Source organism: Rhipicephalus microplus, chromosome X (assembly GCF_043290135.1).
Source record: "Rhipicephalus microplus isolate Deutch F79 chromosome X, USDA_Rmic, whole genome shotgun sequence".
In the NCBI taxonomy this organism is placed as follows: Eukaryota; Metazoa; Arthropoda; class Arachnida; order Ixodida; family Ixodidae; genus Rhipicephalus; species Rhipicephalus microplus.
The window spans coordinates 113973529-114000494 of record NC_134710.1 but is presented as its reverse complement, the minus strand read 5'-3'; the positions used below and the strand labels follow the sequence as shown (position 1 = coordinate 114000494).

At 43.6% G+C, this 26966-nt stretch overlaps 1 protein-coding gene across 1 annotated transcript; it reads right to left on the bottom strand.

Annotated features, from left to right (window-relative positions):
• Positions 1-460: 460 nt before the first annotated feature.
• On the bottom strand, positions 461-26455 carry LOC119176312 (testicular acid phosphatase homolog). The gene is made up of 9 exons (XM_075877441.1): positions 26291-26455; positions 18394-18489; positions 11885-11965; positions 6024-6176; positions 5768-5863; positions 5083-5172; positions 4776-4896; positions 2602-2684; positions 461-941 (listed from the first exon to the last, which is right to left on the bottom strand). The coding sequence occupies exons 1-9, from the start codon at positions 26384-26386 to the stop codon at positions 642-644; spliced, it is 1116 nt and encodes a 371-aa protein (XP_075733556.1). The 5' UTR covers positions 26387-26455; the 3' UTR covers positions 461-641.
• Positions 26456-26966: the final 511 nt, after the last annotated feature.

The following is a 26966-nucleotide window of genomic DNA, read 5'->3' as shown; positions in this document are numbered from 1 at the left end:
CCGAAGAGAAAGTGCCCCTGCCCATCCGTGCGCCAAGCACTTTTATTGATATCGTGGCTGAGGGTGTTGCAATATCGCCACGTGACATAGTATTGCGCGAGCGCACGTCAACAGATATGCGATAGTATTGCTGTCACGTGGGCAGAAGCTGATCAGAATTTACAATCAGATATGCATCGTTGAGGTGACATAAATGATTAGCGCAATAATAACAAAGGAGAGAGTGAAGGAAACAGAACTTGGCACCGCGTCCTGTTCGCTTCTTTCAATTTGCGCTTTGTCCTTTTTGCGCCAATTGCTTATGCATCAAGCCAGTTCGTATACCAGCTAGCCCAACTATCACCATCAAAAATGATGATTTAGTGCATTACGCCACGCAACATAAGCGTGGGTGCTCTCCTCAAGGAGTCAACAAGAGCGTGCCATGGTCTTAGCGATATGGACAACAGTTGGGTGCATATATTTTTAGAAAACAAAATTTATTCGAAAGATGGGGTAACAGGCGCAAAGTACAGCGCTCTGCAGTGAATAAAAACAGCCATCGGAAAGGCTTCATGGACCTCAGCAACCGGATAGCTGCTTCAATGAAGGTAATTCGACCGTGCCACCGACAACCAGGTGGTCTAGTCGTGCAATCATCTTCAAGGAAATAGGTTGGTGCCACCGGGTAGTGGTTCGAGGCCACATTCCTGGCGCCAGTCCTCGACGACGTAAGGCTTCGCGATTGTCTTAAAGGTTTTCAGGTTGCAATGGAACCCTTCACAGCCGGGGATCTCGAGCCTGTAGGGCTTGCGCGTTGTGTCGTTCTTGAAGAGCATCTGGATGTAGAAGTTGCCGTCGGCGTCTTCGTGCAGTTCGGTGATGACCGCTGTCGATGACGGCACCGCCAACTGGTTGAACACTCCGAATGCTGACGTAAATGCTGCGATCAGGACGTCGTGCTGCAAAACGATGAATATTGTAAGTCACCAAGACTGCAAAAAGGGCTATGGTCAAATACGAAGACACGCATCCTAAAATGGCAACTCAGAAAAACATTGCGGCGCAGCCAAATGATGACAAAGTATGACATCATAACTTAAGCGGAAGTAATCACGCTAATTGCGAACTTTCCTGACGTGTATCGCTCATAGATCAAGTGACATGAACGCTCGCGACATGATGTTGAACGCGTTTGTACTGCTTCTTTTTTAATTAATTCATGCAATTCCCGAGCAACATTTAGCAAGACGTGAATGCGCTTAAGTGTAATCTGATTGTTCGTTTAGCAATCAACAAGAAATTATTTAGGGATGAAGCGATCTTATTGCATCACCCATTCATTGTAACAGGGCGTGTCAGTTTGCAACTAATTGTCCTTTTCTGCGAAAGAAGTCAACAGCCTAATCGTAACTTAAAACATGTTCTCAATAAGCGTTCCCCGAGATAATGCGAAAAGTATCAAAATTTTGCTTTAATGCTGAAAACAGTTCAGAGCGAGTGGGTTGGACTAAGAAGGAATGTATGTGAAAATGATCAAAGTGACTTCACTAGTGTTACAGTGCACTGATAAGCTGCGCTATTTCTCTCAGCAGGCTATGCTAGCCTCTAAGGATAATTTAGTTCCCTTTGGCACCAGTATTTCAAGTTTTTGGTCTTTCAGTCTTTCTTAAAAGAGGCATTTTTGTTAGTGCAATCATCCAAGTTTACTTTCTGACTCGATTGACTTATAGAGTCCGTAAGTGGACCACTTTTGTTCAAGTTTCTGAAGCTCGTAATACAGTGAAGGAAAAAAAGTTACATACAGTGGTTAAAATATAATATGATTAGAAAACAGGCTGTATCAAAGAGCTCTGTATTCATTTCTATCACCCGTGGATGCCTAAAGTTGTCCTAAATATAGCTTCACGTATGTTACTACATTTCACTCTTTCAAAATGTGACTTCCATGGCCCTGAAATGTAGCCGGCTTTGTCGATCTTCCAGCTGCGGCACCTTACCTATAGCTATAAGCTACCACAGTAGTTACGGTACCATGGGCGCTCTTAAAAAAAAAGCTTATCATTTTTTATTTCGCCAGCTGCATGGTGGAACTAACCACTCACACTTCTGCAAAAAATCAGTAGGTTGAATTGGGATAACTGACAGAAAATGTCAGTAACAATGGTAGTTGAAGTGCTACAAATTATTTTCTGAGTAATTAGTGCGTACCTAATTATTTTTGTATTTCATAAATATGGTTAGTCTTCTTTTGTGCGTGAGAGTTCTAATAGTACCGAAAAACTTGTATAGTGCCCCTGGACACATTTGGGCATCGCAAACAAGCGCGGTGCATAGATCAATCGCTGATCGTGTCTACAAATTAAGAAAAGGTTACGTCACCGGCAAGTGGTCGACGTGTTAAACAGACATCTGAGTGATGTACCTTTACGAGGAGTTCGGGCTTATAAAGAAAGTGAGCTTCACAGACTCACGCGCAAACGACCTATGGTATGCGTACGCTACATTAAATTCCAGCGACCAGGGCATACGACTCTGCTTAACTGTCCAATGCGAAGTTTGACGCATTCCACGGCTTCTCATGCGTGTATATTGCATACAAAACACACAAAAAAGACATACCGCAGCGTACATGTACAGCTTCACGTTCGAGTTTCCATTAATGACTTCATCGGAGTGCCGCAGTATTTCTCGGATCATCAGACCTGCAGAGAATTATTCCAGCAAAGCAAAAAAGAAGGTGCTGTTACACCGGGTATTCAGCGATAACTCTGCGATTAAAATTCAGCATTCAAATATTTTTATCTCCTTTTTTATGATGAGATACACAACAAGAGCTGATAAAATACTCCCTGTTGATTGGTTCAGCAGCCTAATTAAGTAATACTCCCTAATTAACCTCTTGTTACCAACATCACGGCTCCCTAGCGGATGAAACGTTGGTTAAATAACAACAACCCTGTTATACCTTTCGGCTTTTTCTAAAGCCCTATAAACATTAAAAATTTAAAAAAACTACGTTGCATGATGAGTTGCGACTGCTCTTCAGCGCCTAATCGAACGCGAGCGTTTCAGGATCACGCTGCGCAGTTGTCACACGTGGTGGCATTACAGAACAAGTGACGTTTCTTGGCGTGCCGGGTTGGATTGCCACGATCACGCATGCGCGGAGCGTTCCGAAAGTTGAACTATTCGGTACGGACTCGTTGTCGCTATACGCAAACGGAAGAAACGCGTTAATAAGTGGCACAAGACACAGCTCCTACCCGGCCCCTTCTCATTCTTCTCCTGGCGTATACGTGCTTCCTTCCATGCACTGCCGAGGCTAGAGCACTCGTCATATGCGCTTTGCTTCTTACATCTTCGTGTTTTAGCACTACATCAATGGTTCTAACGATAACATATAGATAAGGCATCTCGACTTCGGTCTGTGGTTAGGTTATGTCCGTCATCTGAGAACGAATAACAACAAAGCGAATATACATGGGCGCTGGCCGACAGCAAGATCACGTGGGTGTGTGTAACGACATTTTCTTTTTGGTGGGTGGATTTTTTTATTTGTTAGCAAATTTTGCCTGATTGTTCCTACGTTGGTACTTTTTGCTTTTTCTCCTTGTATCTGCCATCGTCAATTAATTGGGAGAAGCGCGCAAAGGAAGAGACACAGAGTTATCTGACAAGCGCCATCAAAAAGGACAATGCCAGCCGACTGTGAAAGAAGAAACTTATATAGAAACGCAATAGTGGGTGATGAGTGGGACAAAGATTATTACAAAGAACATTTATTAATGCATTTTGATTCATTTAAAAAGTCAATTTTTAATGATTTTGTCGTCATCTACCAACGCCCGAATCCCATTGGCTAACTGTCACTGATAGATGTGTTGGCTATTAAAAATATGATTTCATTAGGCTTCTAAATTAACTCACACAAAGCTTTCTTTATGTGAGCCCCTGTGGCAGATTTCTTCATTCAAATGGTATTATTTTATCTCGATTCCCTTAACTTTTACATTCAGATAGTGTTGCCACAGAAACATACGGTACACTGAAATGTTGCATATTTGTAATAAGCCCGTGAGGCAGAAGATATAAAAATTTTCAGTACGCTAAGTTGCAGGTCTTATCACTTGTGATTTATGAAAACCCAATATCAGAAGTAAGTGTATATACCATTATTTTATCCAGAATGAGCTACAACATCAAGTCTCTCTACTTGGCCATGTCCACTTATTAACAGCGTGGACCGCATTTTGGAGGAACACCTGGTTAGTGTCCGAGACTGTATAACTACAGCATTTCTTTTACTTCGTAACGAAAATCGATGTGAGCACACACTCATTTTTCAATTAATACGAAAAGCACGTTCCTTTGACACGGGATATCATTATGTCTCGCCAAGGTCACGTACCTGACATAGAGGATAGATAAAGGACAGAGAAGACCTGTAACAATCAATGTGACGTCAACATCGCGAAAGGCGAAATGATGGGATGAAAACAATGAGCGAACATACGCGCTATTCTTTCCTATTGTTTGTGTCACATCGTTTTGTGTCTTTTACCCCACCACCAAGTATAAATTAAATGACCTCTCATCGCTTCTTTGTAGCGTACATACTACAATGTTTTCGTAGCCATACTGTTACATAATCTATTCTATCCAGGCGCTAAGGCGAATAATTCGTTTTCTTTTTTTTCGCGAACCGACTGGAGCGGCATGTGTCAGTTGACACGCCATATGAGACCGCTGAGATAAGTAAATGCACGGACGAAAAAAGCAATGTAGAATCTTACCAGCTCGTAGTCTGTTATGCAGAGCGCTGTTGTAATTCAATATGGTCGTGTATTTCGCCACCCTTGTCATGTTGCCCCAAAGTGGAAGCGCCCAGTCAGGAATCTTCAGGTTGCGACTCCGCTGCGCAAACAGAATACAACACTAACAATAACTTCACCTTAAGGGAAGCATAATTAGGGGACTGTTGCATTTACTAGTGTATGCCGAAATGAAAGTCAACATTTTTTTTGTGTAATGAGTTGTAATGATTATCAGCGCATATTTTCATGAATGAAAAAAAAGTGTTTAGCGTATCACTTGACATACCTCGATAGTCAGAGTGTCCAGCAAATCTCTCACGCTGACCCAGTCTGTCATTTTCTTGCCAGACAGCTGCTCGAGCGTCCTCATCAAATTCTGCAACAGGTATGCAACTTGTTAGATCAGTTTTGCAGGAGGATGAGCAAAGTTCCTTCCGTCGTGTGGTGCAAGCGTGTCTTTGCGGGAAACTGCTTTGTAGTGGTTAGAAGGCCTAGATTTAACATGAAACATAGAAGGTTTATGGAAAACAGAGAAGGTAACCATAATAAATGTTTGACCATTAAAGTTTCAATTTCGAAAGAGGACCTGTGGGTATCGCAAAGATTTCCTCACGAGAACGAAATGACATGAACGAGAGGTCGTATCAAGACTGGCAACACATAGGCAGCCAGACTGGCAGAATACCGCACCTTACGACAGTGCAAGATTTTTTAGGTACAATGAGTCCATTTTTGGTGTTCGTGCAGGGAAAATGAGTAATGGAATCATTTCAACTATACACACCTGTCTGTCGCCTAAATTCAGTCAGACGGAAAGAAGCTGTACAATACATAACCGAAAAACGACCTCCTTTGAGCAGTGGTAAGGAAGCATGCCACATTTGTCGTTTATTCATTGCGATGCTTTTTTTTTAACTAAATCGTGTTGTGTGAAGAGGGAGGGCCAAAAAAAAACTTTGGTATAAACTCACCGCGTTGTTGCTCATCACCTCAGCGCCTTCCGGTGACTCGCGGATTCGTTCCAGCTCCTCGTCATCAGCGGGGCATATTGCATCTTCGTACAGCATCTGTAAAGTGCATCCACGAATGGTCTTGGACTGGTGCCTCCTGGCGCTTTCGCATAGAAAGCCTAACTTGTCGCATGAACGTATCCGAAGTTTATTGCAGTGACTCCTTCATCGAATAACTCATCACTTACACATAACGCGATAAAAATTGTACACTCACGCCATCCAAGTCGACGGGCATTGTTTGAATGGGTACAGGTTGCCAGTCAACTTCACTGTTCCAAACTTTCTTGTCCCGTGGGGGATAAAGGCCGTATAGGTTGGTCTGGATGCTCTCCAGGCACCGTTCTCGGCTAGAGCTTCTTGCTCGCATCTGACAATGATGAACTAGAGTTAGCACATCACTCACTAGTTTATTATGAACACCATATGTCGAGTGAATGCGCCTATCAATACTCACAAAGACAGATATTAAGGACGGGGAGACTTGCGTTATGCACAGTATATCTTCGCATTTATCTCATGCAGCCATCATGCTTACTATTGGCCATTACGTCCCTACGTATGTCACAGTTGGCAGCGTAACGTACCACATTTGATATCTCTCTTTAATGACCTGCCAACCACTGACCTGCAGTGCTGCTATTGCACAGGCATTAAACTGCATTTTTTGTTTTTAAGTTGCCGTGAATCATCAAAGAATACTTTTGCAGCCCTTTGGTCCTAGTCACAGCCATAATTTCGCCTCTAGATATCCCGAATTAAAGAACATTTTTTTTCAACAACGTGCCCGCAAAAGACGTACGTGTAAGTTATTTTTTAAAATGAAGTTTTACAGAATGTTGCTATTTTTTATAAAAATCCTCTGACAGTTAGTATCCTATCGCTTTAGCACATCAAGCCTATAGTATACGTCGATGTGGAAGTATACTTTACCATAGCTAAAGAACTATGAAGTTACCAATTTATAAAGAAATGTAACTTAACATGTAGGTATTTACTTCAGCGCAGTTCTTTATACACTAAAACCTCGCTGTTACGTTCCCGGGAGCTGCGTTTTCCTTGCTGTTACATCACTCTCGGCCAGCCCCGGCATAGCTATGTACGATCCAATGCATTGGCAACCTTGCTGTTACGTCACAACTGTGGGACCATTCCCGCATTGTATGTTGTGAAACGGCCCTCCAAGACCGCCATATTGACTTTTCACGTGTCTTGGCTTGCTCTGCTTGGTGGCTTGACGGTGGGATTGACCGCCATAAGCGGTGAAGGGGACATCCATGATGAATCTTTAAGTCGCGCCACCAGAAACACTACCTCTGGCTATTTTTGTCAAAACATGGCGTTTTTTGGCGTGATTGGGGGCTAAAATTTTCTATTGACGTATTTGACGAAAGTATGTACTTCAAGAATACCTTCTTGCTTCCCGTAGTCATCCTTTATGCATGGACTGAGTGCCAGGGAGGACTCATCGCTACCGTTATCGTAGAAAAAGCTTCTTGTAGTCTCCTCGCATGTCCTGTATCTCGTGTATGGTATACTGCCTAAGACACTCTAGGCACTATACTTGTGAGCTGTCGTGTCGGGTATGGGGGGCGTGTATACTGGACGATGCTGAGGACCACATGGCACTGCAGCTGCTTCAGGTACACCTTCTACTCATCGGGCGTGAGAAGATGTGCCAGGCGGCGCTGCATGATTCCTTCAAGCGAAAAGTGTGAAATAAAATTGTGCACGTGCGTCTTCCCAGTACTCTAATTTCTCTTTTTAGGGGCGAAGCTCCTTATGGCGTGGCTTGTGCGTCCCTCGTAGTACGTAACCACCAGTGGCACATACCCGAAATAGTGGTCCTAACGCTTTTGACCTCCAAGGTGGTTTCGGTGAGAGATTTCTTCTCTGCGTTGTTGAACAATAAAAGATAGTGCTCAATGCACATGTTAATGGCTGCTAAGGGGGAATGAGAGACAGGAGCATTCAGCCTTTAGGTAACGCGCACGCTGCGATCCCCATTAGCAGCTATTGGCATGTACATTGAGCACGATCTGACAAGAAAGGGTTGCTACGTTATACTCGCTGGGTGTAACCTCCTTGGTTTTAGAAAGATTTAGCAAGCGTTGGGCTGCATAGCCATGAATACAGTGAACTAGTATATACCATGAACTCGAGGTGGTTAAAGGTGGGAAGTAAACCCGAAGCGCAAGCCGTAAGAAAGTGTGCATGTGCCACCTCCCGTTTAGTCCTTGAAATGTCCGCTGAATGGCGGTGCTTCTATATGGAGAATATATGATGAAAAGATGCGAGATGGTGGTACTTGGAGTGCTGAATAGATGGACGAACGGACACACAGACAGATGCATGGACGGACGCATGAACAGACGCAGGCGCGGATGCATGGACGAACGCAGGGACGGACGCACGAACAGACGCACGCACGGACGGGTCGATGGACGCATGGACGGTTACACAGACGTACGCAGGAATGGACGGAAGCAAGAACGAATGGACGGACGAATGCTTCGCCGCACTCCCCATCATTCACTCCGTGGATATGCTGCCATTTTTTTTAAGTTTCTCGGCTCGTACGTTTGCCGGCACTTGCGTGTTTTTTTTTTCTTTTTCTTAAGTTTAGAAAAATGTTTTAGTGTGGTTTTACTGTAGTAGCAATTAGTAGCCCGTGAAAGTTTATAGCATGCCCGTTCTTAAAATTATATTTTAGGTGATTCGAGATATTCATCACCCAGTTTTTAATAGCGATATCAAAACAGACCCCAACCCCACCCCCCACCCCTGGGCCACTCAGTTGCGTCCGTTGCGCGGCCACTCCGTTGATATGCGATATGACCTTGTTGTCTATATTTATTTCTATATTAATTTTTATTACCTAGTTTTTAACTAACCACAAAATCCCCGAAGCAAACCTTCTTGTGTTAAACATTTGAACTGTCTAGGTCAAAGGTCCTAAACACGCGGATCTCTTTCTGTGCATAACTGTGTCTAGCCCATTTTTTTTATGAACTACGCAAGCATGAGTGGTCTAGAACATTGTTTTCGTCATTTACCTACTGCTTTCACAATGTGTTTATACGTAATCGCGAAACAAAACTCTATATTTCAGACTTGGCGTCCAGATTTTAGTCATTTCGGAAGTTAGTATTGCTATGTTGCTGGAATATTGTGATCAAATCTCATTTAGTAATTCCTGATATATGACATATGAAGGTCTCCTTAAATGTTTGAATGTTTGTTTTGACAATTGTACAACCCCCCTCCCCCTTCGCCGTTTTCGCTTTCACTTTCGAACAAGGATGGAGTGAAGACCACCTATCTAAACCAATGGATCGCAGCGAAGCTGCGCTGCGCGCGGCGGTGGCCATCATGGCATATGCAAGATACGGGAGCCAAACAGCCGAAGCGCCCGCCGCGCCTGTGCGAATTGGTTTTTTAACAGTTATGACGTGTATTAAGGGGCAAGTTGTAAGGAAAAAAAACAAACGGCAGATAAGAGTAAAGTCGACTTTGTTACGTTTCTTTGGAGTTTTCCTTGCAAGCATGCACACCGACGAAGGGTATGTGATGCTGATTTTTAAAAGTAACCATACTCGTGAGAGCAGACCTCACTTTCTCGGCACACACTTTCCTGTTAATTTTATTTATGGGATACAATCTTTTGCATCTGTAGATTTCGGCTACTTCATTTTTGTGTAATATAAATGTGGGTGTCCAAAGCATCACACAAAAGGACATCCTCATCGAGAAAGATATGTTCGTGAAGGCTTTCATTATTGAAAGCCAGTTTCTTTATCACAGCTAGTATCCAAACCTCCAGAACCAGATGTCTTGGCTTTGCAAAGTCGTGCTTGAAATGTGGGTATTTTAATTGCAGCCGGCCTTATTAACAGAGCTTTTCGATACTATTTAGTTAACGAGACTCTCTCGGCTCTTGTTCATGAGTCAATTAAAAAAAAGGACACAGGTGACCTCCTAAGTGGTAAGCTTAGGCCAACCAGCGTGTGCACATGCCGTCTATATTAATGCATTCCACTTTCAAGGTACTCACGTCCATCTAGTCGCCCACAGTCTCAACGTGTTTCCTCATTTGTCGTTAACAACCAACGTACAATAATACCCTGTGCAACATTTGGCGAGATTTTCCGAGTTCAGCGACCCAGCTGTGACTCCAGCCTGTCCTTTCATGAAACTGTTTGCTATTCTAGTATAGTGCACTCTGCTGACAGTGCTCGATATTGTGCTTCGATCAAAACATTCTCATAAGCTGATGGAGAATAGAAGTGCAGCATAAACGCAAACGCCCGCAGCTCGGATGTGTACGTGCCTTCTGGTCTTTTTGTGGCCCGTGGAGGATTTGCTGTATGTATATGAAGGGAGACACCAAGCCTGCCCTCCTCAGACATGCGCTTTTGATTCTCTATCTCCTTTGTTTTATCTCGATGGTTCAGTGTGCGATTTCTCTGCGGTATAGATTTTTATTCTTGAGCTGTTTTATGTACCCTAGGAAACATGAAGCATTGTTTTTATAAGAGCTGCCGTGCAGCTAGTTGATGCAACTCTCCCATCCTCAACAACTTGTTCCAATTGAATAGATATAACGGTACGAGTACCCGGCGCCTCAGTTATGGTCACTTTCTTTGCAGCAAGAACAGGCGTTGCACAGTTCAGATCTACTGGTTTTGCTCGCTGCACTAAAAATAACAAAACGCAAGGCACGGTTGTAAAAAAAATACAGGTTCTGGTTTGTTGCTCAAATAACGTTACTTAACCTTGTATTAGTGAGCTACCTTTTTAATTAACACAAGGAACCTAAAACGAAATGTAATTTTTAATTTTATTGAATAGGCTGCGTGCTTGTTCTATTCGCGCACCAGTCCAGTGATATAAACGAGCACAAGGAGGCGTATTACTGTGTTTTCCGGGTGCTTTAGAAATGCGTCAAGTCCAGCTGGACAACTTGCAGGTCTCAGCCTAGTCCGGTCGAAACAATGCGGCCAGTACAGTCTTCTGCTTCCAATGTGAAAAAATGGGGTCTTATGACTTCCAGGCTTCCCGTAATATCAAGGACACAAAGCTTGAACAGCACGCCCCAACATGCTTTGAAAAGAATGATCGTCAAATATGAAGACAAGTTACGAGCTGTCAACATGTTTCCGGCATACAGAGAAGCTCGAAATGTGCTACTCGCAACCTTAAATTTATCCCAGTGCACTTTTACCTTGATTTATGTAGCCTTAGGCATCGCACAATATATCCATTACAACGTGCGGACGCCACAACGCCAGAGAGCATCTGGAACATCCTTGTGGCTGCAGCGGCTAGCGTTGTGGAAGGCGTATTTTCTGCGTATGGCAAGTTAGCGGCGGACGGCTTCACCCGAGCGGCATCGTCTCCACTCCAGTAAATTTTACTTTTTTACTTTAAGCTCTTTAGTCCTGGTCCTGAGGGAGTAAATTTTCGTGACTGCGGCCTGTTAGCTAAGGCACCCCTGCTGCAGGTTAAGGCGCAGAACTTACCAAGATCCATAAGCAAATGATTGATTTATTTTCTGTGTGCCTGGAACATTACATATTATAAGATAAAAGCCACGTACAAGGGCTAACAATTTTCTAAAACAGCTGAAATATAATAGAGTCAAGTTATAAATAAGTATGAATTGCTAACAATATGACCAGATGTGGCTAATATTCTTATGAAAGTTGCGATGAGTGGAACCTGAAAGAAGTGTGTCATAAATATTTTTTCAAAAAAAAAGTGCACTGCAGTACCGGTAGGGCAACTAATCCTTTAAAGAAGTTGCACTGTAGACTGCTCTTCACCCTTCATTTAACAATAAGTAAAAAAGGGACTTAATTTGGTCCTTCACTTTCGCAAAGTATATGGCATCAGTTGTTTTTGGAGAAGCTCGCATGAAATATTTTCATGCTAAGAGTGCTTTCGTCGAAAAGATTTACTGATGACCAAGGCCATTCAAATATTATAACTATTTGCGCATTACTTTAGTCCGGTCAAGATCCCTGTTCTGAGGAGCATATATATGTTGTAAAATATTACAAAAAAAGAAAAACTCACTTCGTTGGAATCGTAGGTCAAAAAGTCTTCGTACTTTGTCCTCAAATATTTTCCCAAGTTGTACTGGTCGTTCTTGCCTTTCTGAAAAAGAAAAAAAGATTTACCCCTACATCTAGCATTTCAGCCTTATTTGTAAATTTTACCCTACCTCAGTGTATTCTTATTGAGTGTAGGCAAACCTTTAAGAACGTGCATTTCCCAACACGCTCAAGTATTTGCTCTTTCCCACTTCGCACCTAATACCATCATCATTAGCCTGATTACGCCCACTGCAAGGCAAATGCCTCCTCTATGTTCCGCCAATCAACCCGGTCCTGTGTTTTCTGCTGCCACTTTATACCTGCAAACTTCTTAATTTCATTTGCCAAGCCAATTTTCTGTCTCCCTCTGACGCATTCGCCTTCTCTTGAAATCCATTCAGGTACCAATAATGACTAGTGGTTATCCTGCCTACGCGCTAGCTACGTGCCCGGACCATGCCCATTTCTTCTTCTTGATTTCAACTATCATATCATTAATCCCAGTTAATTCTCTGACGCACTATGTTCTCTTCTTGTCTCTTAAGAGTACACCTATCATTTTCCTTTCCATCGCTCGCTGCGTCGTCCTAAATTTAAGCTGAACTCTTTTTGTAAGCCTTCAGGTTTCTACTCCATTGTAAGTATACCGGTAAGATAGATGCAGTTGTTGTATACATTCGCGCCTGGCACTATTATACAAACGAGAAATTTGTTCACTTTCCTGGAAGAAACGAGCGAGCTACTACTACAAAGCTTCACGCAGCTGCTCAGCTTTCCTTAAGCCACTGGTAATGACGCAGTAACAACGAAGGCTTCTATTCACAAAATATTTCTTACGCAAGTGCCATTCGCGGCTGGGCAAGCTATAGTTGGCAACTGTATTAGTAAAACTGTCGCGCTAATATCATTGCCTTACTTGGCACGCAGTTAGCTATACAGGCGTCACATGTGAACGATATATTAAAAATTGATACTGCAGAGTCATTGCGAAACAGCGAATACAACTCTGCTAATTTTACATTATTCGATTTGCGCACCTTCAAGAGATGACTGGCGCTAGTGACATGTTGTCGGCTTAGTTAGCAAATGATACTCCAAGCTGAAACACGCTCAAGCTTGCTTTCACTTGACAGATCAGCAGATAGGAGAGGCGGCGTTCTTACTTTCAATCCTACAGAGTGAGCGTTGTTGCAACCAGCCTTTGCAGGAACCGGGGACCCAGGATTAAGATGCGAAGGCCAGAGGAAGGAAAACTTAACAGGGGGTGTATTTACATTTTGTACATGGCAAGCTCTCTGGCCCAAAGCTCTACATAAAAAAAGCTCTCGAAGCAGCCTGAAAAGGCTGATTATAAGGAGTCTCGTTTCCCCAGATTCCTAGATCGTGGAACGGGTCCAGGCTGCACTATCCCATAACACGTCCCACAGCGCTTCCGAGGCTCATTATGCCGGCACCACCCCCAACACACACACAACCCAAACACCTGTATTGTTCCGGCGACGCTGTCCCATCCGGCAAATCATGCTTCCAGCAAGCGCGGTGTGATGAGTCCGTAATCCCTCCGCTCGGCCCGTCCACCTATGCTGTCTAAAGGTGGTCGCAGGCCAGGTGCCTCCGATGACATGCACCTGGACATCTGATTTGAGCGTCCGTGGCCTATCAGTCAGGGACGCACAGCGTGGTGTAATATAACGCGCTGCATAAGCCGTTAACTGTAACTTGGAGAGATGGAAATCGCCTGTAGTTCGTTATAAGTTGTGTTAGGGAACGACAAGTTTTCGCCATCGGCCATACCATGCTGAATGCGCCGCCATGGTCCGAATGCCGTTATCGGCGGAAAGTCGGCGTTGAGGCCTTTCCTGGACCACAAAGGCGCCTCCCGTCGCATTTTCATGCCGGCCCCAGTGACAGCAGTGCTTCGTCTAGTAATTTCGCCCACGCACCTCACAGCGCATGAAAAACAACCGGGAGTCTTTGTACTCTTCCTTATCTCCACAAAGTGAGGCGGCTGTCTTTCTTCCGTTCCGGCGCCCGTGGCATGGGTTGGCTCGCAGATCGCAACATCGTTGCGTCATGCCGCTGCGCCATTTCCTTAGAATACAGCTGTGTCAGTAAATCAGACTGAAAATGGCCACTTATAACTCTTCATTAAGGAGATTACCTTAACGATTACCCTTAAGTAAGTGACGCTTCCGAAATGCAGGTCTTGTTGTTTAACGTAGTTTTAGCTGCGCATTACCACGACTCACTGGCTCCGAGAAATAATGAACAAAAGTGTTCTCGCAATCTTATAATGTTTATTAATGTGCGAGAGACTTCGACATCTCGCGTCACGTGTACAGATTTTGCAACCAACGCTAACAAGGCGCGATGAACATAAATCTAAGCTCCAGAACTGCACTCATCAGATCAGCGACAAGAGTCTTGCAGCAGAACGTGAGGCGTTAAGAACGCGTGCTCCATTCATGGAGGTTGCGTAATGACAAACTTACAACGCTAATGACAAATCAATGAACTAGGACGCGCGGATGCACCTACCACATTCTAGATGATGCTGTGTTCTTTACTTTCTCAGTTCGGTGTGTCAACAGTGACGTTCTCCGTTCGAAATGTAACTTTTATGCGAAAATCATCCTCCAATTATTTTTGTTTCTTTTGTCTGCGCCGGCGAAAGCTGACACGATTGAAGCTGACAGCAAAACGTTCTCGGAACGTTTTCACGAATTACCCGCTCCCAAAGGATGCCTCGACGGTTGGGCAAGGATTCATAGCTGTTTCTGGACGATTTTACAAGCATATATATATATATATACATATATATATATATATACATATATATATATATAAAATAAAATATATATATATATATATATATATATATATATATATATATATATATATATATATATATATATATATATATATATATGTATGTATATAAGGCCTATATGCAGAAGAATAACATCGGTTGCCGCAAGGTTATAAATATGAAAGTAGATGCGCTTTCACATAACAACTGTTTATTGTGCCGACGTTTCGACAGGAACCCTGTCTTTTTCAAGGCATAATGCCTTGAAAAAGACAGGGTTCCTGTCGAAACGTCGGCACAATAAACAGTTATGTGAAAGCGCATCTACTTTCATATATATATATATATATATATATATATATATATATATATATATATATATATATATCATGTACAAAATTGTTAAAAGCTTGACCTATTGCCAGCCAGAGTGGCAGTCGAACGTCGATCCTTCAAAAACGGGCCGCCCTACAGATCCCAGCTGACATGTAATTACAAGAGGGCAAACAATCACCGAGTAATTCCGTCGACCACGTCAACCGAAGGATGAGCGCCTGGCACACATTTTCCCGTTGGTTTATGCCAGCAAATGAAGTTGACGCAATCGAACAGCTCAGCGCGTTCACGGAAGCACGCCTCCCAAATTCCGCAGCAGCCGGTCGCCGACTGCAGCCTTACACGCACGGCCCCACGTGCAACAGCGACGCCGAAGGAGCGACAGCGAGGACCGCGTCGTGGGACACGCGATAATGGCCGCGGGGTACAGTTAATGGGTGCGTGAAAAATTGTGCCACTCCACACGCCTCGGGCTTCGCTTGAAATATAACGCTGTAAAATTTGAGTAGAGCCACGGCAGAACAACTGTGGCGAGTGATTTATACCCCCCGTCACCAAACGTGCATCACGGTGTATTTGCTCGTTCTTTGATGTGTTTTTATCGCTCTCTCTCTCTCTCTCTTTCTCTCTCTATCTATCTGTCTCTCCTCCTCTGTGACAACGCCATTGAACCAACTCGAAGGAGGAAGGACATAGAGGGGGAGATTGAAGTGAAATTGCGCACGCAGGCACACACGGAAAAAATAGTTTCCGGGAAGGGCACAGCAGGGGACGCCAACAAGCGCTTACCGAGGGGCATTTATCACTGCTTTGTTCATCTTTTAGTGTTGGATACTGCTATTGGATCTCTGCTGCGGCATGAAGTACGTAACGCGAACTCTGAGAGCCGCTGAGCGCTCCACTGCGGTGCCTTGACTACTTTTGCTGCGTGACAGCGACGAGCGAAATTCTTAGAGCCCACCGCATGCTAATCATGATTTCTTTTATTGGCCCCACGAACTCGACTTTTTGTTTCGTCGTGGTAAATGTTCGTCTCTGCTTAGAATTTATTTGAAGTTAGTGCTTTGAATATTTTTTGGAGGGACGCATGTTATGCCTTTCCTCCTCTTTTATTCTTTCCACATCCTGATTTCATGAATCGGGAGTCTGTAGGAAGACAGGTGATCAGCTGGATGTGCTGAATTTTTTTTTCCTATTACAAAAGGGGAAAGTGCACGCGGTAATTCCCTGTTTCTTGCTGTTCTGTTCCAACTGACGTGTGGTGATGAATTTGGTGCTTATATTATCTCCACTACTCCATTTCTACTGGTTCTTCCCCGCTAAAATAAATAAATAAAGTGCTTATTCGGAGTAAAAAGTTAACAACTAAAAAACCTACAGCACGCTGACATAAGTTAAAATAACCTGACATTGTACAGTTGGCTTGCACGAATCGAGATTCCAATGAAACATCCTCCCGCACACATTTCTGATAGGGCCCACAATATAGTCTGTCGCAAAAGTCCCACATTTTTCTCTGTTGTTGTTGTTGTTGTTGTCCTTGCTGTTGTCGTGGTTGTTGTTGTTGTTTTTATTCAAAAAAACATTCATTCAATATATGCTTACAATCTTTTCAGAACTTTACAGCGTATTCCCTGGCTTTTTCGATGCGCCGTTTCTGACGTTTCATATAGAATCTTTGTAGTCGCCCTAGAAACTTCCGTCAGTTATGTCATCGCTGCTGCTTTTACCATCTACAACGTCTCATGTCAATTTTTTTTCTCGGGGTTCTTCTGGTTCTCTGTAGCAAAAAAGTCCGGTGATGCCAGATCAGAGCTGTGCAATGGTTGGGGCTTCCCATGCAATTCATTTTGGCCAGCAACTCGGAGATATTGAGTGGTGTCTGTCGTAAATGGCGTGTTTGCGTGGTTCCAGTTCCGATTATCGCAATTTTTTCTCGAACACATCAACTCGTTGCTCCAGCGTTTGATCATATCACAGTAAAACTCCCTGTTGCCAGCTTGTCCTTGTGGCACGAATGCACTGTGAACCATGCCTTTTCTGTTGAAAAACAAAATGATCATTGCCTTGATTCGCGACTTGCTCATCTTTACTTTTTTTTTTCGGGCGAGAAAACTTGTTGATGTGCATCTGGCTGTTCTGACATTATTGAAACCTTTTGAACCACATGACTTTTTTTTCTCAATGAGGGTGCAGTATTTACATTTGCGTGGAGTTCGACCATGCGTTCACAATTGCCACTTAGGCAATTGAGACAGGTATCATTCCGAAGTCTACATCCCCCATTAAGCCATTTTCCCGATGACCTGCCCTGCCAGGCAGCATTGCCGACAAGACGAAAAAATTGTAGCAACTTTTGGGAGTTCCCTGTCTGTATACATCAGCACATCATTGCGTATATAGCAACACACCGCGGTTCATCGCAAGCGCTTATCCAGTCAAGTGTTCCCTAACAAGTATTTCAGGAAAATGTTTGCTTTTTTCTAAAGACGCATTTTATGCCACGGTGCAAGTTATTTCTGTAATGTGAGGCGGCACCTCTCCAAACTGCTAATTTTGTTTCTAATTTTCTCTCTCACTTGCATACTTTACACTTTCTAAAATAATGTTCCTTAATTACAATCTAATCTTCATGACCACAGTCGTATTCCTATTCCGGTGAGGTGGATTGGTGTATCTTGTGCAGGAAGCTATTCACGACGCACACGTGATAAACTTACAAATTGCGGGCAATTTGTATATAACAGTGTTAAATAAAAGTAATACGCAGTGGTCCAAACAATCCTCAAGAAGATTAATAAAAATAAAATAAAGTATTATTTAAATATCACATTTGTTATCTATGATCTGTCATGTGTTATCTATGATATTATAGATAACAGATGCGGCTCTCACATTGCTGAAGGATGTATTGAGTGGCATAGAGAAAAGGCCACGTTGACCAAGTCAACAAATAATACTTTCGGTCGGATCACGCATAACAAAGTACAAGGGTCGCTTGCCTCTCTCTCATGAAAGAGCAAAACACTTTCGTGCTAAAAAAAACACATAGTATAATTCAAGACGCCCTCTAAAGTTCGAACGCCTTCACAATTCAACGCTGAAAAGGTGCTTTTTTCTATTAACGCAGGAATATATGGTGGTTAGTCGTAATTTAAGCAGAGTACATGTCATGTTCAGAATGTTGATGCATAGCTAATTGCGGGAATGTGTTGTACATTACCTCCATTAGCCTTAGCCTATACTTGTGGCGTTAAAACACCATTTCGGTATCGATCAAAACAGCGTGATAAGTGCCGCGCTTTCAGTAAATAAATTATCAAGCCATGTGTGCGTATACTCACGTGCGTTATGTGACCGAGGCCTTCTGGAAAATCCCTGGGCGAGTTTGGATCGTTGGGGTATAGCGACGTTGGCGTGCGGTCTCCGTGGCGAAACATCTGAAAATACCATTCATTCGCAAGAGCTTAGTTTCCCTGTACACCCTAATTGCACGTATACAGATATCAATAGAAGAGAAGCACAGGGGTGCGTCACTTTTATGCTCGCTTTTTTTTTCATTGGCATATGTTCTTGCTATACCTTTTTTTTACCCTGTATGCAAAATATTAGGTGCTATGACAGAATCTGTCTTCCAACAAAGTGGTGAGGCTCTTGTTACTTCACCGTGCCATACCAATGTGCACGTCTTTCGTAACGAGTTGATCAAGGGATGCTTCATTGCGGCCTTCGAGAGCTTCGGTGTGTCAGGAATGCCCGCGCAAGCCGCGCTAAACATTCAAGCGAGCTCGCTGGTGACACTGCGCGAGCAAGTGTGCCAAATAACGTGCGACCGAGCCCCTATACACGTTGCACGGCGTGAACCGTGCCTGAAGTAGCATCGCCGCCTAAGAGGGAACAACGCCTGCAGCGTGACTCGAGCTAAAGACTTTGTGGATTGGTACTAAAGTAGCTGCGCGTTCGTGTATGCGCATGCACGTAGTATCCGTATTCTACAGCTGTAATAAAAGGCGCGCGCCACGAATAACGCATTATCGCTGCCCAAGATGCGTGAGGGAGTTGCGGTGCTTGCAACTGGTTGCATTCATTCTCATCTGCACGTCCCTTACTTCATTTACAGAAGAGGTGGATGGGCGGCCAATCTGAATTGTAAAGAAAATCCGGCAAATGCGCACATGCGGTTCCAGCGCCAACCCTTGGAGGGGTGCGCGCGAAAGCTCCAGTAGGCCGATCGCGGGGCGCGACACAACGCCAGAGACGGCGTTCTTTTCGGCGCGCCGTGCGCGTGATGGACGACCTGCTTGGCCGCTGAATACCGGCGCGCAAGCGCCGCTCGTATTTCACCGCGTATTTCACGCACCGTTGCTCGCACGTCAAGCGCGGGCGCTGACGCGTCCCGCTACCGCTTCGGCAGAGGCGCAAAATGGGCGGCGGATACGCAACGCTTCTGCCGATGTGCGTGCTTCGACACCGACGGCCGATAAAGCGGCGAGATCGCCGTCCACCCTTTTACGCCAGCGGCGTCGAGTCGGTTGACCGTAAGTTGTACACGTCACAGTTGTCGACTCCGCGGCTCTCGGTGGTCAGTGCAATAAATAGTACGAAAACGTAGTGGTCGGGCAAGCGGCGATTCAAGGTTTAAGGATTGCATCGGTGCTGTTCATGAAGCCATAAAACAGAAACAACGACCCATTATATCATTATCAAAAGCAATTGGAAACGCAACCTTTTTTTTTAATATTTACGCGCGTACGTGCTGTTACGATGAAAATTACCCGCAACACTGCATTCGATTATTTTACACGTTGCGAAACGCACTCATTCCAAAACAAACTCACCCTCTCATGTTATTATGACGAAAAAGGAAGGGAGTATTGGTGGCGGGGAGTTGCGGGGTCACCATCTATCAAACGCACCTCGTTTGCAGGATTACCAGCTCTAAAAGTCAAATAATATTTGGGTGATAAAAGAATGGCTCATTTGTATAGGGAAATTCATTATTCGTGTCCGTAATACACGGCTGAGTAAGAGCATGTATTGCGCGGAAAGCCACACAACAACGTCAATAATTTGTCGGTTCTTGACGCCGAATACACCCCAACGTATCGTCAATACTTCTTTTTTTTTTTTGTCCGCGGTTAGTTTATTGTACGTCCGCGACTTACTAATGCACGTCACGGAAGCCGACAAAAGCGGATGACAAAGAAACATTTATTGGTATGATCTATCTATCTATCTATCTATCTATCTATCTATCTATCTATCTATCTATTTATCTAACTATCTATCTATCTATCTATCTATCTGTCAAATTTTTAGTGCTCTAGTGTTCACTTCGCTGGCTTGACATATACCAATTATTTGATTGACATGTGGGATTTAACGTCCCAAAACCACCATATGATTATGAGAGACGCCGTAGTGAAGGGCCCCGGAAAATTTGACCACCTGGGGTTCTTTAATTGACATATACCGATGTCATGACAAACATACCATAACGCACATTTTATGTGTTCATGCGAACCATGCTATATGCGCCCTCGTTTTAGCGCCCTTGTGGTCGCTGACTTGATATACACTAAATCTTGCATTGTAGGGCATAATGGTATGAAAAAAAAATTAATGACAGGTTGTAATAAATATTTCATGACATCCACGTAATGTAGGTGATGATATAAACAAAAAAATGTAAGCGTGATTCCACTGCAACAGTTTTATTGCTTTGCTTTTATGCCGGAACGTGCACCACATTAAGTATGAGCATAATGAAAGTACCTATAGAAGAGAATAGCGTCAATGACATGATGTATGAAGCCACCGTGTCGTTTACTTAACAGGGTATATTCGAGAACGGGCATGCGCGCATGATAAACATGCGTTAATAAATTATTTTTCATGACATGCATCGCACGAAACATCATGATTTGTATCCTGTGCATGTCATGTATGGCATAACATAAAATACTTAATGACGTGGTGCCATTGTAGTAATTTAACTGGATATATATATATATATGAGATCTAACAGACAGTAATGCCAAGGAGTGTACAGGGGAAGTTATTAGAACCAATGGAATGTAAATAAGAAGAAAGAAAAGTGGGTGAAAGGATAACCAGCTCACGGCTGGTTATCCTTTCACCCACTTTTCTTTCTTCTTATTTACATTCCATTGGTTCTAATAACTTCCCCTGTACATTCCTTGGCATTACTGTCTGTTAGATCTCATTAATATTGTGTCAAACACTGAAAAACGAGCCCTTAGGTATACACTTCTTTCCCTTATATATATATATATATATATATATATATATATATATATATATATATATATATATATATATATATATACATATATATATATATATATATATATATATATATATATATATATATATATATATATATATATATATATATATATATATATATATATATATATATATATATATATATGTGTGTGTGTGTGTGTGTGTGTGTGTGTGTGTGTGTGTGTGTGTGTGTGTGTTTGTCTGTGTGTGTGCTATGACGTGCACTTCATTTGTTCGCATGCAAATACTGTGTAATAGTCCATTGCCTATAGACCACATTAACTGAGCTATAAAATAGCTTTTCAGCGTCGCTGTTTACTAAGCGTGCCTGATGTACACGCTAATGTACACTTCTCCATTTTTGTGCATCCGCCTCGGAACACTTGGCTCAGGGTCAAACTGTATGCCCTCTCCTTTTTGACTGTTTCGCGTAGCACCGATTCCCACAGTGCGTGAGATATGCTGATATTTTTTTTTCTTTTTTTGTGTATGATTTCGTTTCACAGCGAAGCTACGCATGGTTCGCTTCTCAAAATTTCTTGGCATCCTTCTCAGTGAAGCGTGGGAGGCTGAAGTCTCCCAGCCGGACCTGGTCGAGCAGCGTCAACTTGTCACTCGAGCCCGGTGGGCTGTCCAGGCCAAAGGGTTCCTGGAATAACGCACCCTTCCACCTTCACTCACAAGCTTCATTCAATAAATGTTTTCTCTCTCTCTCTCTCTCTCTCTCTCTCCTTGAGCAGCATGCGCTTTGTGACGAAGCCATCTTTGCAAGTCTCAACCTTTATTCGAAAATGATCACTGTGCTTGACATATACCAATTGATTGATTGATATGTGAGGTTTCACGTCCCAAATCCCGCATATGATTATGAGAGACGCCGTAGTGGAGGAATCCGGAACGCACCGTGAATTCTCCAGTTAAGGTTACCCTAACGTTACACCTAGTTCTGTTTAGCTCACGTGATTACTTATTTATTTATTTAAAGCGTCCTTACAGGGCTCGTCCGAGGCACTGATATGGGGGGTATCACAAAATAAATGATCACGATTAAGAAAGGAAGGAAAGAGAAGGCAAGATACAAGCCAGTCGAGAAGGACTGCTTTGCCACCCCACGCTGAGGACAGTGGAAGGGGGAGGGGGGATTTTGTCATACATACAATGATACAGAATGAAATGGTTGAAAGCACACACATAGCTTCATAAATACGATATAATATTACCTAACAATAATTGTAAGTAGTGATGATTGCAGCTAAAGATCCGGTTACTTTACCTTGAAGTTTTAAGTGTTACGAAATTCCTGTCGGCCGTAAATACTGGGGCATTAAGGGGGGAGCAAGGTCACAGAAAATGGTTGTGATTCGTACTTTACGAGCATTATCTCAAAAAAATATAGCTGACGTTTGGCTTTTAAATTTTAGGGGCGAAGCTTTTTAAAGCCGCACCCGTTCGTCTCTCGTAGTCGTAGTGTGTAACCAGTGTTACATTTTTACCTGCAAGGTGGTGCCGGTGGGAGATTTCTCCTGTGCTTTGTTGAACAATAAAAAGTTCGCGGCGTGCGCGTTTTAACTAAAAGCCGAATGCTCCTGTCTCTCATTCCCCATTAGCAGCCATTGGCATGTTTCAGTAGGAAACCCATTAGCAGCCATTGGCATGTTTCAGTAGGAAACGTCAGTAGAAGTAGAAGCGTTAAAAGCCGACTTCTACAGTCTCGCATTCCCAGTAGCAGCCATTGTTTACCTGAAAGGTAGTGCCTGGTGATATTACTCCTGTGCGTGATTAAACAATACAAAATTTTTGTTCTAAACGCCGTTGATTGATGAAATAAACCAACGAAAGACGCCAAATGTTTTCTAAAGGCAAAACAAAAAGACTCCAGATGTTTCTAAAGCAAAACAAAAAGAAGACGCCAGCTGCTTAACGAAAGACGCCAGGTGTTTTCTAAAGCAATGGTTTTATAATCAAAACCATATCGATACAGGTTTGTAGTTGCCGATGCTCGTTGCCATCGGTGTGTGCTCGTATGGTACATTGAGCACTATCTGAAAGAAAAGTGTTGCTATGTTATACTCGCTGGGCGTAATCTCCTTGGTTTTAGAAAAGTTTAACAAGCGTTGGGCTGCAGTGCCATAAATACAGTGAACTAGTCTATACCACTAGGTGGTTAAAGGTGGGAAGTAGACCCGAAGCGCAATCCGTAAGAAAGTGTGCGTGTGCCACCTCTCGTTTAGTCCTTGGAATGTCCGCTGGATGGCGGTGCTTCTATAAGGGGAATATATGATGAAAAGATGCGAGATGGTGGTACTTGGAGTGTTGAATAGCTGGACGAACGGACACACAGACAGATGCATGGACGAATGCAGAGGTGGATGCATGGATGAACGCAGGGACGGATGCACGAACAGACGCACGTGCGAATGGGTGGATGGACGCATGGACGGTCACACACATGGACGCATGGACGAACTGCGATAAACAGGCTCCATCGCAGTTAAAAAAACTTGCTTTTACCAGTTTAATTCGCCCTAAAATAGAATATGCCAGTGCCATTTGGGATCCTCATCAAGCCTACATCGTATCAAATATTGAATCTTTGCAAAACCGAGCTGCTCATTTCATTTACTCAGATTATTCTACCTATTCCAGCGTAACTAACTTAAAAAACCGTGCTGAACTAGAGGATTTGGCCATTCGTCGGAAATATGCACGCCTATCACTTTTCCACAAACTTTACTATCACCCATCATTACATGACAGTTTCTTTGAACCCGCCTGTTCCATCTTTCCCCGCCGTGATCATCCTAACAAAGTCAAACGCCCGCTATCTCGCACACTTCGTTTCGCTCAGTCATTCATCCCGCGCACTATTATTGAGTGGAACAGTTTGCCTGCACATATTGCCACCGAGAAAGACTCGGTAAAGTTTTCAGAGCTCATGCGCACTACGGTGACTAACTAAATATTTTTTGCTTTTGTTGTTTTGTTTTCTTTCGTTTTTTAACTATTGTATAACGCCATGCAATGGCTGCCCGTATTCATGGTTTGCGCTTTGTTGCGGTTATCACGTTGCACTGTATCTTGCTGTAAACCATGTTGTATTGCCCCCCCCCCCATGTAATACCCTCTTCTAGAGGGCCTTTAGGGGTAACCTGAATAAAAAAAAAACGGAAGCAAGAATGAATGGACGGACGAATGCTTCGCCCCACTCTCCATCATTCACTCTGTGGATATGCTGCCATTTTTTATAAAGCACAGTATTACACAAGTGAGATTTATAGTTGCGCTTTGTCACACGCAAAAAAAAAACTTGGGCTAGATTTTAATAACAGTATATCACAAAAATTACTTATTGGACTGGAATGTTGTAAGACATATTATACTGAGTGCAAGCATAATGTCTGCCTAGTAAGATATTGTATTTTACTTCTGAAAGAAAAAGTTTTCTATCTACAAAGGTTAACAAGCGCAATTAAAAGCGAACAGTCTATTTTTACGTAAATAGAGTTTCACTCAGTTATTTACAAAGTGTGCTGCGGGAAAGAACACTGTTAACATAAACTTGTACTTATGCTAACCTAACAATTTTGTTATAGTCACCGCATACGAAACGCTGTTTCTGTATACAGAAGCAGATGCTTGGGCGAGTTGTTTTGGTAGTTGACGGCGTGCGTCTACTTTGACGCTATGTGATGGCGTATAGCGTAGCACTATTTTGCTACCTTTTTTTTATGTTCACGTGCTGCACTGTACGCCGTCATGAGTGTAAAGGGCGTAATAAACCTATGTGCCCTTGTTTCACTGTATGTCCAGCAACCTTTATTAAAGCATGCTTTTATATCACAACAGTGTCGTTGCATGCCTGCAGCATGGTCAAGTCTTCGCAACTGTTCTTGCGGATGTTTCATTGGTCTCCCACAACACTGCTGCTAGTTAGAGGTATTGAGGTCAAGTCCGCTATAACAGTGCCTATACCGGTGAGTGACATACCTCCAAACGAATTGGGCTGATGGTAAGACCTAAACAATTCTGTTATACTTTAGACCACGGTGCTGAGTAGACGCGAGGCACCAGGCACGTGCGCCGGAGGTGTGTGTGTGTGAGTGAGTGATTGAGTGAGTGATTGAGTGAGTGAGTGAGTGAGTGAGTGAGTGAGTGAGTGAGTGAGTGAGTGAGTGAGTGAGTGAGTGAGTGAGTATTCAACCGACTACATTGGTTGTGGCACGTTAACACTATTTTGACTAATTTTGGCTTATTCGTATGGCGATATTCTAGATTTGTATTTGTGCACGTAATATGGAGATATCTAAACGCAAGCACAGTCACTGTAGTAACATCACGTATCAAAACGCAAGCACAAGCGTTAGAATACTCATGTAAGTGGTCGAAACTTGTTTCAGTACACATCTTAGCAATAATTACAACACCTAGTTTCCCTTGATAAATAACAAATATAAACACGTGATTGACATAAATTTTCCCAAAACACACTGAGTTTTCCAAACCAATAATAATTCTGCGCGACTACATGGTAACGAAACACAACAGACCTGCGTGTCATACACGGCGGCACATCAGTTCGATCACGTTATTTTCTCTACTACCAGCTGTCTTCATCACCAACACGGAACGCAGTGCTTGATACTGTCAACATCCATACGCCATTCCAACTCTAAACGGCAAGCTGTGGAGCTAAAGGTACAATTACGTGAGTTATTCATAGCAAAACAGGTCGTACGGTGCCCACGCGCAACAGTTGCGGCGGCGGGCTACTTGTGAACGCACCAGGCCACACATTTGCATCTGAAAAAGCAAATAAGACATGGGGGGGGGGGGGGGGGAGACAAAAAGTGCCGCACCGCCGAGCGAACGCATGCATTGAGAGGAAGAAGACGAAGAGGAAGATTAACGGGATGGCGTTGATCGGTTACTCACGACGTGTAGCTGGCGTAAGGTGCTCGCCTCGCCGCACTGCTGTATGCTGCGGGCCGCGGCGCCGGCCGCGAAAACCAGGAGACACGCAAGCTTCATGGTTAGAGGCAGCAGCGGGAAAAACTCTAAGCGGCCGGCCACGCGGTCTCTGTTTTTGAAGGACTGGCACTCAAGGACAGCGCGGCGCGAGCTCACGGCCGCCGGCGCGCGTGCACAAGTGGCGGGCCCCGCTTGACCAATCAGCACGGCCAAATTCCGCGGACCGCCCGCTTTGGCACCGCACCGCCGGTTTCTGATATCGTCCAGCTCGTCAGAGGCCTCCTACTCGGTCACAACCCTGTAACACCATTGTGTCCGAAGCACGACTAGCAAAAGAGACAAGGTGGGAAACCCAAGAAGCCGTTGTGTTCGCTCGAACCGTAAAGAAGGTCAGCCAAGACGTCCCCGTATTATGTTCTCCAACGTGTTTGTGGTGATGACCGGGATGACGGTAGTGGAGCAGACGAGGTTCTTGACTTCCGAGTTACGCTGATATAAAGCGAACGTAGGCTGAACGATGAAGACAGCGTTTTTTTTTTAAATATAATTATTACTGTTTTGTGCTCGTGTAAGCCGATTCTGGTAGTCGTGCATACGAAGAAAACATAGCACGTGTACACTGGTACACGCTTTCCGGCCA